The 15,161-nt window shown below is 38.8% G+C and overlaps 1 protein-coding gene across 8 annotated transcripts in view; it reads right to left on the reverse strand.

Annotated features, from left to right (window-relative positions):
* Positions 1-1,594: 1,594 nt before the first annotated feature.
* The window catches only part of PRDM15 (PR/SET domain 15), a 37,880-nt gene continuing 24,313 nt past the window's right edge, over positions 1,595-15,161 (reverse strand). For 7 of the 8 annotated variants that reach the window (XM_086765671.1, XM_086765703.1, XM_086765688.1 and 4 more), the window contains 11 exons: positions 14,416-14,547; positions 13,321-13,455; positions 11,223-11,386; positions 10,683-10,762; positions 9,968-10,087; positions 9,130-9,261; positions 8,446-8,529; positions 8,074-8,249; positions 6,948-7,028; positions 6,362-6,574; positions 1,595-5,896 (listed from right to left, as the gene is read on the reverse strand). In XM_086765671.1, the coding sequence (XP_086621797.1) occupies positions 5,420-5,896; positions 6,362-6,574; positions 6,948-7,028; positions 8,074-8,249; positions 8,446-8,529; positions 9,130-9,261; positions 9,968-10,087; positions 10,683-10,762; positions 11,223-11,386; positions 13,321-13,455; positions 14,416-14,547 (1,794 nt within the window). In that variant the 3' untranslated portion in view covers positions 1,595-5,419. The remainder of the gene's footprint in view (positions 5,897-6,361; positions 6,575-6,947; positions 7,029-8,073; positions 8,250-8,445; positions 8,530-9,129; positions 9,262-9,967; positions 10,088-10,682; positions 10,763-11,222; positions 11,387-13,320; positions 13,456-14,415; positions 14,548-15,161) is intronic. The other variant, XM_086765698.1, reaches the window with a different exon arrangement.

Raw genomic sequence — 15,161 nt, forward strand, 5'->3', positions numbered from 1 at the left:
TAACCAGCTTTTCAAAAGTTCTAGCAGCTAACCAGGCACTGTAACTGGACAAAACAGCTCATGGATAAGGCACAAAGTCAACAGCATTACCCTACACACGTTGATGAAATCTTGACTGTAAGGGTGAGACTGAAGTCTCCTGGACAAGTCTCACCTTCTCTGACACTTTCAAAGTGTACCCTCTCTGCCCCTTTCAGCTCAGCTGTTGGAAATTTACGTTTAGCAACAGTGAGCTTGGGCTCTCTAGAGAAGTGATCCAACACGCCAGCCATCGTTAGCTGTACTGCAGGGGCTTGGTGTGCTGAATTCCAGCCTGGACTGAACTGTGCGCTTCGTAGCTGGGAGCGGTACACACACAGCACAGCACTTCAGCACCCAAGAGGGAAAAGAAATCCAGAACAGCTTTCTCAAAAACGTTTCAGGGCAAGAAACATGTTTTCCAACAATGGTTACAGTGTATGGTGAAGTACCTGCACATTTCTATAGTGTTCCAACATTTTTAATCAAGAAAACTTACGGCTTCTTGCCACATACAGTGCAAATATCATAGTAGCATCTCCGTACTGAAGAAAATCACTCTCAGGCTTGTTGATGCCAAACATGATGGAAACACTTTCTTCCTTTCTCCTGTTGCCAACCTGACCCTTTGGGCTTGCTACAGGGCAAAAGCTCGTATGTGAAAACAAACCTTGGTAACTAACCTCACAGATGCAAGTCACTTGGCTGCAGTCTGTCTCCAAAACTACTTCAAGCAAAGCTTTGCTGTAAATCAGCAGTATCCTCCTCCAATGTTTCCTTCTCCCTTTACACGAGATGAGGCCGACACAAAACCACCATGAAAAGGCATGCAAAAAATACAAAAGGCAAAAGATTTTCCAACAGGTATGCCTATATCAATAATAAATGTAAGGCCAAAAGTGACTATTACTTTAAATAGCACCAAGGAAATTTCATTACCAAACAAGAATTCACAAATCAGTACCAACAAAGCTATTTACCCTATCAATTTTCATGTAGGACCTACAGTTTTTATATGATTGTCACTTAGATGTATGGTATTTCTTCCATTCCTAGTTTTCAAGATGAGAAATCGAGATATCTTGATGTATGCACTAGTATATCACTCTGACAACTCAGAAAATTCAGTTCTAGAAATAAATTCAACCGTTACCTAGCTGTTAACTTCAAACAATTTCTGGAACAATAAAAAGGTACAGAAACATTGCTGGTTAGACTAATATGAGAGTGACTGGTGACTTTCTACTAAAATACTGACTTTTTATATTCACACATTAAAAAATAAAATTTTAATTTTAGAGTGTCATAGCACTCGAGACAGTAGGTTTTCCTGAGAGCTCACCGCAGACCATAGCCAAGAAAGATTCAATCTCCTCTGCTTTCTGTTATTACGCAATAACAAGCTACAGAATAAATATTTTAGAGTGCTATCACATGTTTCTGTATATTGTTGGGTGTACAAATGTCTATGAGATAATGATCAAGCTTACTGCTTTTGAAGCAAGTCTATGTGATTTGAAGAAAAAATGTTTGATGCATGAAGGACCAGAAAAGAATAACACTGGTAGAGAAAGCGTTCTGTACCTTGATGCTCCTTTACTTCAGAGCCCATATGCCACAGACAGCATTCATTTAAATAATAGTCTTAGCAATAAACAATGACAATACACAGAACACTACACAACATCACTCCTTTGGCTCAAAGTAATTCCAGTTTGTTACTGAACAGTTGTTATGCAAACTCTCCAACACATGGCTGAAAAAAATAACCTTCACATCCTATAGCTGAAAAGGCTAGTAACAAATTGGCAAAGGAAATTTAGATTGCACATCCCTTACATAGTTTTAATTCTTGTGCAGTTTGAAATAGCATCAGTAGAACTTTGGTATTAATCTGAAAAAGGCTTAGTTAGGAGGGCAGCTGGCATTCACTACTTGTCCAAGGTAAGCTCTGTCTGAAAAGGCATCAATTTCCATCGTCTTCAAACAAAATAAATGTTCAAAACAAAACCAAACAAAATTATTTGTTTTGAAATTTTTCATGTTGCAGCACAGCCAAGATACAGTTGTGTTCTCATAGGGATGTTAATAACAGTAGTAATAATAAAATCACGCTGAGAGATGATGAGGTACCACAGCAACGGTTGCAGGGAAAGTCAACATCATTTCTAAAAGGAGTGCTCTGGGAATATTAGCTTTAAGAGAACTTTCTATTGCCTGTCATAGTCAAAGCCCTTCCAGTGATTATATTTTTCTCTCCCAAAGCAGAATATTATTTAACATAATTTTTACAGTAAGAACGATCACCCACTGGAACAACGTCCCCAGGGACATGGTAGAGTCCCTGTCACGGGAAGCTTTAAAGATGTAATTGGACAGGGTGCTAGATAATCTCATCTAGGCTCCCTTTCCCAAAAAAGGCTGGACCAGGTGATCTTTCGAGGTCTCTTCCAACCTGGGCTGTTCTGTGATTCTGTGATTTTGGGGATACTGAAAGAATGAAGAGACACATTTATTTTCTATGTGACCACCAACATGAAAGCATTTATTGTGTGATCATTCTGCTTAAAATCAGCTAGAATCAATCATTACCAGAAAGGTAAGATGCTAACTTGCTTGGATGGGATTATGCAGGCCAGTTAGCATGGGAGGGATGACAGGCACTGTTAGAGTACAGAATACCAGAGGATCACATTAGGATAAAGAGGTGTTGTGAAGCCAGAGGGGTCTCTATAATGGCTGATTACCTCCACGTGCAATTCTTATCAAATAGGCAATTGCATGTTAAAATGACTCAGGTTGATTCAGTGCATCATGAAGGCCACTACCAGTGGTGTTAACATAGAGCAGATGTACTTGCTCTGCAGCTAAGGCAAAAAAAAACCTTCTTTTTTCCTCACTTAAAAGCTTAATCACCATTTACATATGTCTAAACAAACCCCTGATCTTGTAGAAATTCTATATGCAGCACTGTAACCCTCTAAGTGTGTGTATACATAATGCATTTTTTTAGATGTTAGTAATCTTTTATTTACCACAACAACTTGACCTAGGACCTCTACATTTGCTTTCCTTCTCTCTTTTTTTTCCCTTCCTCCAAAGTACCCTACCAAAAGATAACATGCCTTTACCAATTAGGCGTAAAACTCAGAAAAAAAAAAAAGTTTCAAGTATATAAACAACATATTTCATAAATAAAACCTAACTTCCTCTTGACCAGTGGGTTTGGTGTAAAGCGGAAGCATTTGTGGACAGGACAGTTGAGAAACTTAACTGGCCCAAGCCAGTGGTGAAACAATCCAGGTGACAGATGGGCAAAAAACTGTACTTCTCAGGATGCTGGGAGGGTAACAAAATTACAGGATCTTACAGTATTGTGTGAAAAGGGTCTGAGGAAGACAGAAGGGGCTAGGTAATGAAAAATTCTCTTTCCTACACCAGTAAAAGGTATTTCTCTTTCTGATATGCATCCTTGTCCCATCAAATATAGGTTTCCCCTATGCAGACATTTTATAGGCTTGCTGACATTCACAGAAAAGTAGTTCTGCTCCTCTGACACACATCTGTCACCAGAAACCTCTTTCCTATACATGTCCTGTTGCAGCTAAGCTTTACACAGAGCCTAACACAGTGAGCCTGTGGACACTGCTATGGCACCAAGAAAACCTTTGGAGGTTAACTTTAATATCCAGCCATCTATACTTTGGAAGAATTTGTTGTAGAGATTATAAGGCACCCTTTAGGGGTCAAGTAGTCCACGTTAATACAGACTTTCAAAGCTGAAGTCATTCCTACTCATACTTTTGCTAATACATAGAACATTTTCATAAATACGATAGGCACAGACAGGATTTGTACAACCACCAAACTATCTTCACTGTCAAATACAGCAGCTGCTTTATCCTCAGCAAAACCTTTAGCACAGTTCTGTGGCTCAGTCTGCTGCCCCAGAGGACCTTGTTCTTCAGCCGTAGCTGGAAGGACAGATTTGCCTTTCAGGATTCCATGCAGCAATTTATTTTTTTTTTTTTAGTTTATTCCTTTTTGATATTAGCTGCTTTTTCTCCATGGAAAAGATACTATCTTCTTGACATGCAAAAGTCCAGAGTGCACATCAATGTATGGAGAATGGAATGAAAGTGTAGTATCAGCAATGATGTATTCGACCCAACCCACTATTTATATCCCCAACAGTCATGCAAAACTCACCCATTATACACTAGGGCACACTGCCTCCGTGTGGCAGGATATGCTACAGACATTCTTTTTTTGTTGCATTTCACACAATCTTGTGTGTGGCTACGAATTTTGGAAATAGTTTTGGAAACAGAAAGGATAGAATCCATACATTATTTCTGCGGGAAAGGGCAATATGGGGATGAAAAAATTAATGAATAATATTTTTCACACAAATACTCACCAGGAACACACAGTAAAGTACAAAGGCTATATATATATATATGTATATATATATAAAAGAATGCTTTCTCAAATGTTTATTACATGATGAAAGAAGACTAACTGAAAAAATTTCACATCCTGAACTTGATCACAGGAGACTGATTACTCTTCAGACGTACTGGCTAAAAGCAAAATTGAAAGAGCAGTTTTGAAAAATTACATAAAGTGTATCACGTTCTTTTTTTCCAGTTCATGACTGGTTTGATTCAAACTTGACTAGAAGACCAAAAAGTTGCTTTAGCACTAGACCAGCTATCTTACTCAGGTAGCACTAACACTGTGTTATGGGTTCAGGGTTTTCCCACGACTATAATGGAAATACTTTGTGAAACTGGCGTATTTTCTTCCACACCACACTCACCCCCACCCCAAAGCCCCAACCTCCATCTACTTTACCAACATTGTTAGATACAAGACCTAAAGAAGATAAAAAAGACAAATTATTGTTTTGCCCATTTGCATCTTTACATTTCAGTCTCTACCAGCTGACCACAAGTGCATTCCACCTCACTGTGAACAAGGTCTTCATGTGTTATTTCCAGACTGGAAAGAAGTGACACGGTATGGCTGAAAGGGTTTTGTAAATCACCATATTTAGGATTTCCCTGCTTTGGTTAAGATGTATTATGATGCTCCTGTCAGATCTCAATCTTACTGCACAAAATACACAGTGCAAGAGGGTGCTAGATTTATGGTGAGATTTTTTTTCCTTTTTCTTTCTCTTTTTTTTTTTAAGACAGTGCAAGGTCTAGAGACAGTATGAGAACCTCAAGATTAGGGTGTTGCAGGGTACTATGCCAATTCTAGCTTACAGTTCATTGTATAAATGTTTTCACATCTGTTTGGTATCCAGCAAACAATCCTATTAGAAATTTTCCAAATGTCTGTGTGTTTTTGTCTCCAAGTACTGTCCATTTCAAAACTTTTCAAAAAGTATAAATTAGTAGCTATACATCTGTTGTTGTTGCTCTGTTTGAACCTGTTGCTGTCCTGACTGCTGTTGCGTTGGCTGTGCCTGGGGCTGCAAGACATCAGTCTGAGGCACTGACCTCCATGCTAGAGGATGCTGTTCTGTTATCTGGTTCCCTAGAGGAGCAATGGAATTCACCAAGGTGGTCAGGTTTATAAAATGGGCCACAGACTGAGGATTGGCTGCTTCTGGCGGCGGCTGGATCTGAATGTCATTTTGGCGGTTGTGCAGCATGGCGGAACCACTGACGGTGTCAAATGTCACTGTGAGAATTGAGTTGTCCAGCTGTAACTGGCGTTCAGGTGCAGTCAAGTGGCCCACAGCCACTGGCTGGAGATTTGTGAACTGGGTTCCAGCTGCCGTCGTAATGGGGGTAACAGTGATATTTGTCAGCCCCACAGAACTGGAAGGGGCTGTGACATTTGGGTCACCAAGGGTCACCACCACCTGAGGAAAAACAGAAAAGTAGCCTCAACCTAATGTCTTGCAGCTGACTGCTGAATATCAAGCATTAAGAAACATCACCCGAGTGCTGATAAGCTTGTATGTTGCTACTCCCAGCGAGAAGAACAACAACTTCCAAGCATAGAAATAAGAAGGTAATGGGAGGGAAGCACATGCAACATTCAAAACAAGCAGCTAACTTAACTGTCACACTTTTAGTTGCAGCTTCAGCCAGTTAGTGGTGTCTGGCAAACAAGGAGATGGTAACACCAAAGGAAATGAAAACAAACACAAGAAGCTTACTGGTCCAAGTCCTTGTTTTTTTAAAGTCTCTATTTATCTTCACATTACCACAGTTTATCAAATTAGCTCTGAATGTTCTGATCACTCTTTAGTGTTTGCTATTAGGAAAAAAGGTTATCCCTCTAAGCAATGCTTGCTGCCCATCACCCTGCTACTGGAGCTCACCTGCTGGATGCTCTGTACAGCTGAATTAGTCTCATCTCCAACATTTCCTGTGAATTCACCTTCCTTCTCTGTGTATTCACTGAAGGCAGGGTCCTCAGGCACTTGAGCTTCCTCCTCCTCACCTGACTTTTGTTTTCGTTTCTGGCCACGTTTAGGAGCTTTCACATGCTGTTTCCCTTCTGGTAATTCTCCCTGTTCCAAGGCTAATTCTGGCTGAAGCAACATATTTCCAAACAAAACATCAAGTCATTTGGCGAAGTGAAGTTCCAAGTAAGAGACTATCTCCTGAAGTTGGTTTACTGTCGATTCTCAAGTAAAGAAACAAACTTGAGCAAAAACCTGATTTCAGGGAATGAGACCTCACCCTGTAATTACCTCAGTTTTACCAGCACCCATGTTATACAACACCACAGATCAACAGCTTGCATCTGCTTATACATGTTAAACGGGGGCTGACTCTCTAAAAAAGCACCTTCCTTGCCCATCAGTCTATATCCAGCCACAATATGTACAAAAAACTGATGTCTTCACCCTCCAGTAGGCCTGGAACCTAGCTGCCATCAGAATTCTGCAATGGCAAATTTACCTGAACAATCCCAATTGAGGAGGCATCAATGGTAGTTGTCTCTGGCAGCTGCTCTAAATCATCAATCCTCACCGAAAGAATCTGTGGACAAAAACATATCAGCTGGTGAACTGCAGCAGTGCATACCACAGTCAAACAATACAGCATTGCCCCAAAAAATCCTGTCACAAAGCAAAAATGATATTATCCAGCATTTTACACATATCATTTAATACAAAGTATTTAATACAAAAATAATCTTATGGCATATAATCTTTTCCTTCTTGCTCAAAACCAGCAAAGTTTAAAGACAACAAAAGAAGAATATGTTTATTTTCATATTCTAGACAGAACACAACCCACTCGGAAGTGATGAATACTACAGAAAACAATGTGTTTGAAAAAAAAATATTATTTTAGCATTTCTGTTTATAACAAAGCTTTTTGTTGATTTCTTTCCCGGTCATGATGATAAAAAATAGGGATAGTTCAAGATAAAGCAATACTAATGATAAATTGGTAGTAAAAAAAAAAAAAGCCTCAATGGGAAAGGACAAGCCTTAGTCAATCTAAACAAGAAGTGCTGAGGAGAAACACAATAGCTATTCAGAAATTTAGAACACAGAAAAAACCCCACTGGGATCAGACAAAACATCTCTCTAATCCAGATACTCTGCAATCAGCATTCATCTTTAATACTAAGAATAATTTTGTATCATCAGCAGATGCTGCCATCACCTCTCTATTCACCACTTCTTTCAGATCACTTCTGAATACAGAGAACACAATGGGAAAAAAAAAAATCAGTTATACTCCCTAATGGATGAAGGCAAAACATGAAAGAAGTATACATTTAAGCTGAGGCAGAAAAATAAAAGGGATTTAAATAATCAGTAGAACTTTGTTTTTAGGGACTGACAATGAGATATGTTTACTCCTGAAATATAACATAATGAAAGGGCTGATTCAGTTAAGTGCATGCTTACAGACACTATCTAAAATTGGCCCCAAAAGAACAGAAGAAGAGAAAAAAGAAAAAAAAAAAAGTAATTCCTTTCAAGTCATTGAAGGCCATAAACTTTCTTAAAAAAAAAGAGAAAGTGAAAAAAACAAACCACCCAACAATCTACCTGCCAAACTAACTCACCTCTGGATGTTTACGCCTCATATGTCGACTCATGGATGCTCTGGTAGAAACCTTTGTCCCACACAGCTGACAGCTCTGGGCTTCTACCTTATCATGAGTGAGCTGGATGTGTTTCTGTAGCATGTAATCAGTGACATACTTCTTATCACACACTGAACATGTCCACTGTTTTCCTACTGGTGGCAGACGGAAGGAAATGCTGTTAGCAACAGCCCCCAAAGATGAGTATCATATTGTCAGCATTCAACAAGAGGAACAATTTTATGTTGGTAACGTGATGTGTAATACTGCTTCAAGACTGGCAAGTCTAAAGCAAGCCTAGGAACAAAATTAAGCTATTTGTCTTTGGATACTGTTTTTTAGAGGATTTACCTGTATGAATCAACTTATGAGTCTCCATTGTATTTCGCTCACTAAACGTCTTGCCGCAGAGCTCACACATGAAATCTTTGATTCCTGCACGAAGAGAACATTTAGCATCAGAGTGAAGAGTCTAATGTACTTGGGACAATTCAGAGTCTCATATTACCCGGGAAAAAAAAAAAAAAAACAAAACCAAAAAACACAGTCAAACTAGTAGGAGAAATCCAGTTTCACCAGCTATTTTTATCTAAGCCATGCCACTGTATCTGGCAGAAAATGAATCCAAGAGGAATTGATGTGGGAGGTAAAATTTTGTTTTGGGAAATGAGAACCTGTAGACTAACTTAAAGCAAAACAAACACTCTAGACCTACCCTAGAGCAAAACCACATCTCTTAAAATAGCAGAACATGAAACCAGCCAAACTATGTATCTTAAATGTGTAACAGGTGGTCTTGGCTGACGAGAAGATAAAATCACACTTTTCAAAAAGCAGAATATGCAGATTTTTTAATTAGTGTTCCTCACACTCTCTGACTGTAGTAAATAAGAGTTCTTTCACAAACCATTTAACTTATTCAGTGCAATTTTTGTACATAGAATCACAGAATCATTAGGGTTGGAAGGGACCTTTAAAGGCCATCTAGTCCAACCCCCCTGCAAGGAGCAGGGACGTCATCTTTAGAGACCTCACCTGTGTGCCTTTTGTAATGCTTCAGCATGTTGACTTTCTGAGCAAATTTTCGGTGACATTCCTTGCATTCATATTCTTTAATCCCTTTGTGAAGTTTCATGTGGTGACGAAGTGCATGTTTTGTCTTCATTCCTGGGAGACAAAAGGTACAGCATGACAATTAGTCCATGGCTCCCACCTTCAGAGGAGAATTCAGGATGATCATGTTTTTAGTCAAGAGCTCTAAGATTTGCTGGGTGTCCACAATTATGTATTTTTTAATTGTTTAGGTAGCAGTGCACATTATCATTATTATTTTGATTCCAGGCAAAAGCTCTGGAAAACATCTGAGTAACCACCGAGGAAGAAGCAAAACAGCAGGGACAAGCAAAGACAAAACATGATTAGAGATGTCAGACTTAAATACCAGTTCAGATTTGTTCAAGTTATAACATGAACAATTAAAAAAGTCAAAGCAACTTTGACTCTTAAGGCTCTTACAGAAAGAAACTACCCTACTTCTTAAGCCTGAAAATAGCCTAGAATGAAAAAAATACACTTGTATTCACTTTTGTGCTGCAAACGCATTGGAACTTGGGCAAGCACGCCTCAATCTGACAAAAGCAAATTTTATTAAAATCAGTTTTGTCCGACAGGCCATGAAACTAAATTGTATAAAATGAGGGTAGTTTACGTATCCATAAAGCTCCTGATTAATACAGTTTCTACCTTGCAAAAATGCAGGATTTACAGCACGCCGAGGACCTTCCCAATATTCTAAGAACGGAAGTAGTTTTAATTCAGATATTCACCTGCTGTTCAGTATCAGGATTAATGGAAAACAAGGCATTAGACATACCTTTGCCACATTCTGCACACAAGTATTCTCGGATATTATCATGGACTCGCATATGTTCTTTTAACATGTCTTTTCTAGCAAATGATTTGCCACATTGCTCACAAGCATGACTTTTTACACCTTAAAAATAAATTAAAAGACAACATAAACAAAAAAAAAATGTTAATGAAAAATGTGCATCTCCTAAAAACTGACTACTACTGGTGAATTAAAGGGCAACAGTCCACCTCTGTTGTCAACCACATCTTTCATGCATATTGTAGGCCAAACTACAGTAGAAGACTTTGGAGAAAGAGAAAGGCTGGCTTTTTGTGAGATCTGAAAAAAAGATAAAGCCTGAGGCAGAAAAATACTGAGTAGCATGAAATAATAATGAGCTGTTAAAAATGATTTTGCAATAGCAGTTTTCAGCCTATGCAATGGTGAAAAGGTGACATGGATAAGAATTTGGGGAAGAACAGAATACAGAATTAGGATTTTTAGCAGGTGAATCCTGCATCATACTAACTAGGAATCTGGATTGTGTGCCTAGACCAAGCATCTTCATTAGTACTATTTGCTTTAGAAAATCAGTGCTCTAAAAGCGTAACATTTATATTATTGTAACTGTATGTAAAAACCCATAACTTATTTCCTCCTGAAAAAATAAGGCAGGCACTGGCAACAAAAATGTATTTTAAAAAGTGATAATAATAAAGAAACACAACATTTTTACCTGTATGTATAAGCTTATGTCTTTCTAGATTTCCTATACTGTTAAAAATCCTTCCACAGATTTCACATGGATGGATGTATCTGAAACCAAAAAGACCAAAAAAAGCAATTTTTTTATTGAGACAGAGGTGGTTTTCAGGCATCTCTGTCAGTAATTGTATTTCATTTGGTAATACTAATTTCTATGAAAGTTCCTTGAAACATAAATGCATTTTAAAAATAAGCCTTAAGAAACCCTTAAGTTCACTGCAGGCCTGGAGCAGCCTGGCATTGTTATATCCTCAAATCAATTTTAAAAAAATATTTACCAAAATCATAGATTTATACTTTACAAAGCCCAAACTGTGAGGCTATTGACTAATCACCTGTGTGAAATGAATCATTAGTGATGTATATTTCAAGCTTTTAATAAATATTTTAACACTCATTATACCGTTTCAGGTATTTTAGAACAGCTCAATTCCCTAAAAGTATCAGGTAGCAGAACCACTGTAACTTCAAAAAAAATAGCTTCGCTTATCAGTCCAGCACATCATCTTACTTCTGCACATTAGGATCAGGCAGGTTCTCCCGATGAATGACCATGTGTGCGTGGTAAGTCGCCTTCAAGGCAAAACGTCGATTACAAATGCTACAGCCGTAGCCTTTCTCCTTGTGCACGTCCATTATGTGTTTCAGGTACTCCCTCCCTCTGCCGAAAGTCAACTGTGGAACGAACCAATAGTGAATGAAAGGGGAAAAAAGTCCTCAGGAACAGCAATGATCTAGTAACACATTACCAGGATCTAGGGTCAGAGCTAGTAGACATAGCCGGTGTATCACTCGATGAAAAATCTGTGAAAGCTAGGTTTAGGCCTGCACCTTTTTGGCCATTACAAGCACATTGCTACGGGACATCAGCTAACTCATTTGGAAAACTAGCTGGAGATGGTATCTCTGCTTCTTAATACTGCACAAGTAGAGGACCTCCAATTACTTGTGCACTGAGGAACAGCCTTGAAGAGAGCCACATCTAACCTCCACTGGCTGTCAAAGCAAATACACCACAGATGGAGTCTTTTGGGCTCCAGGGGCACAGTAAGCTCTATTCTGCATAGTAAGCTTTGCCACTAGCTCCGGAAGAGTTGGTATTTCTAGGCACTGCAGAGCAGTGATTCTAGCTCAGCTCCTGAAGTGCTACAACTGTGACAGACAGGAGCACCACTACTTAGCTCCCCAGGCTAAGTAACCCTGCATACGCTCTGACATATCAGGGCAAAGTGCCATGACATGCTCCAATTTTGGAACTAGTCAGGGTATTTCCGACAGCACTGCACAGCTTGGTGAAGGTGTACTTTGGGATGAGAAAAAGAACAGAGAGAGAGATTCTTAAGAGCTCAGAAGAGATATTTCACTAAGACTCATTTATATGTTGGTCTCCCTTAGGAATGCATGAACATATATTTTCAGCTAAAAACTACCTCTCCATCTCATCACAGGTAACACTGATTTTCCACAGCTGTTGCCTTACACAACCATTTACTTCACAACCACCTGCAAAAGCACTAAAAAACCCAGCTTCCAAAAAGAGCTTTCTAATTTGAATGGCATGATTGTCCTCATTTGGAAGCATGTAATTTTATATAGTTTATGTACCCATTAAGTGTAAGGCGTTAAAATTACCACATTGAAAGCAAGCACGTAACTGCCGTGATACCACATCTTCTTATGCTTACTGACGTAAGTTTAAAATGAGTTTGCACTTAAAATCGATTTGCAGATACGGACAGAAATCTGAAGTATTATTATCTCCATGTCTTTAAAATGAAGCCTGAAGACAAGCTAAGCACTTTCACCATATTAAGTGAAGACTGTGAAATAAGCTCTGACTTTTAGGGGCCAGCTCAGTGGCTTAACTACGAAAATGCCCCTGTCTCTGTGTCAGTTTGGCCAGATTATTTTGCCATTCTCACTGATTGCTTTTGCATCCCACCTGCCCCAGCACAGCATGCTCGCCCAGTAAGGGCACAGAATCCAAATAGGCCTTGAGGACCCCATTCTTCTTCACAAAATGGCAAAAGCCATTCAATAAGAGGTTTAAAAAGCCTTCCTCTCTTAGTTGACAACTGAGTAAAGTATGTTCCAGCAACACTTCTAATGTCACCCTGTCAGTAACAGAGTAGGCCAAAAATAAGCAGTCACACTGGACAGAAGCAGCAGTCTTAATCCTCCAAACTGGACATCCACCAGAGCACCATCTGATCTCATCAAAATTAATACATTTGTGGGCTGTATAATTCAGAGAATCTAAAACTATTTTAATTTGCACATAATGAAAAGGTAGTATAAGTTGTTGAATGTTCCTTTATTGTTTCTTCTCCAGTTCTGCTTGCTTGTTTCCTCCACACAGGTAAGCGTACGTACGTGTATTTCTCTTTTTAAGAGTTTAGCATTCACCTTACAGACCACCACCTGAAGTCTTACGGAACAACATCACTTCATAGATTAGAGGTAACAAGCACTGCAGAAGAGAGCAGACCTGTGAACTGGCTTGCTCTTTGTGAACCCTTAATGTTATTTAAAATTCAGAACAATTTATAGACATCTCCACTCCCTCTCCCTATCCCCAAACAAATTAACTTGAAAGTATTTAAAGCTACCTGGCACCTTTTGCAGCTATACTTGTGAGGCTCAGAATCTGCACTTTCATCAGAGTTGTCATCGTTTTCCTCTGACGAGATTCCAATTTTACCAATGAACTCTTCCCTCTGGTGATCATCCATTAGTGCTATGTCCTGTGTAGGGTGGGAAAGAATATGCTGTTTTAATAAATTAAACGTAGATTTCAAAAGGTCGCACCTACTCAGCTTTTGTTGCCATGCAGACTGCCTTGCGTTAACAATTGCTGTAACATTATTTATTTAAAATATCCTCCTGCTTCATTCAAGTCAGATAAGCAAAGTTCCTCTGTCTGTGACTGAACGAGGAACAACTGTTTATACAAACAGATAAAACTCCTTTTTTTTTTTTTTTCTGTATAAAAGGAACTTTAACAAAAACAGAGACTCAACTGGTAGTATTACATCCATCTTTATGAGCACCAGTGAGTGATACAATTCTTTACAACTCAGTGTTAGCTTAGTTATGTCAAAATAATCTGTGACTAATTAAGTACGAATTAATAGGGTTAGTTTTGTGATTTGGAACATTTTGACAAAAGCAGGTGAGAAACTCAACACACAGGCAGTTATGCTGGCACATACAAGAGAATCACAATCATTGGCATGGAATGGGCAGGAACAATTAGTTTTCTCTTTTTTTTTTTTCATACAGAGAGGGGATGACAGTAACCCCTCAGCCCAACCAAACTACAGCTGGAACAATACATCTGTTTGTGGCCTGCCTGTTAAGTTATTCTCCCTGCTTTAAACTGAGCAACCTCTGTGATTCACCCAAGGTCACAGGTGTTTTTTCCATAATGTTCAGAGCAGTGTTCTTCAGTGGTAGCTGAAATAACTTTAAATATGATAGTCCCCATACTCTGTAGCCATCCAGATGTGGAAACACAATGCCAAGAGTAAATCAGAGCACAACCCATGTTAGGCTGCTGTAGAAACATCACTGCACAGGGTACATAATCACTGTTACGTTGCCAGTATGAACACATGGCCATAACAGTCTCAATATAGTTATTGATATGTTTAATGACGTCTGCTAAGTAACATGCCTTTTCTAATAAATTCTCAACACAATACCTTGAAATGGACATGAATATGATCTCTCAACACATCCACTCTGAAAAATTTACGTCCACAGATTTCACAAGTGTATTTCTTGTCTCCATGTGTTAAAAGGTGTTTGTTCATATTGCTCCTACATGAAAATACCTAAAAGAAAAGAAAAAGGAAGGAAAGGTTTTTGAATTACGTTCATCAGGGCTACAATTCTTTGCAAGTTATCCAATGATAGTACAGAACATATTTACTGTCCTATTTTATTCATTCTGGCCAGGAACATGTAAGAGCTCCTGTTACGCAGCCAACAGACTACCTCAGAAACTGCAGGCACAGCAAAATACATGTATACAGTTCCAAGGAACTGACTGAAATTGGCCATTCATAAGAGGTGGACTTCCAAAAAAGCTGCAGCAGAATTATGTAGGGTAGATTTAGAAATATTTAAATCTTTTGAATCAAGAATGTTGCATCTATCTATAAAAAGACACATCTACAAAATTTACCTTCATTGATATGTAACATATTCAAACCATCAAAAAAAAGTTTACACACCAACTTAAGAGTTGCTTGAGTGTATCTTGCTCTATGAATCATTAATATTTATAAAATCACTAGTTAGACCCACAATCTTCATACCCGTGATAACAGCAACTTCAGATCATGAGCGTTAAACACCCAAACGCAACAGTGCCGAACGTCTAGGCTGAACTTCACTTTTGTTCTTATCTTTGCCTTAACAGCTCCCACCATCCTTGACCACAGCA

This window comes from Chlamydotis macqueenii, chromosome 1 (assembly GCF_036417535.1).
Source record: "Chlamydotis macqueenii isolate bChlMac1 chromosome 1, bChlMac1.mat, whole genome shotgun sequence".
In the NCBI taxonomy this organism is placed as follows: domain Eukaryota; kingdom Metazoa; phylum Chordata; class Aves; order Otidiformes; family Otididae; genus Chlamydotis; species Chlamydotis macqueenii.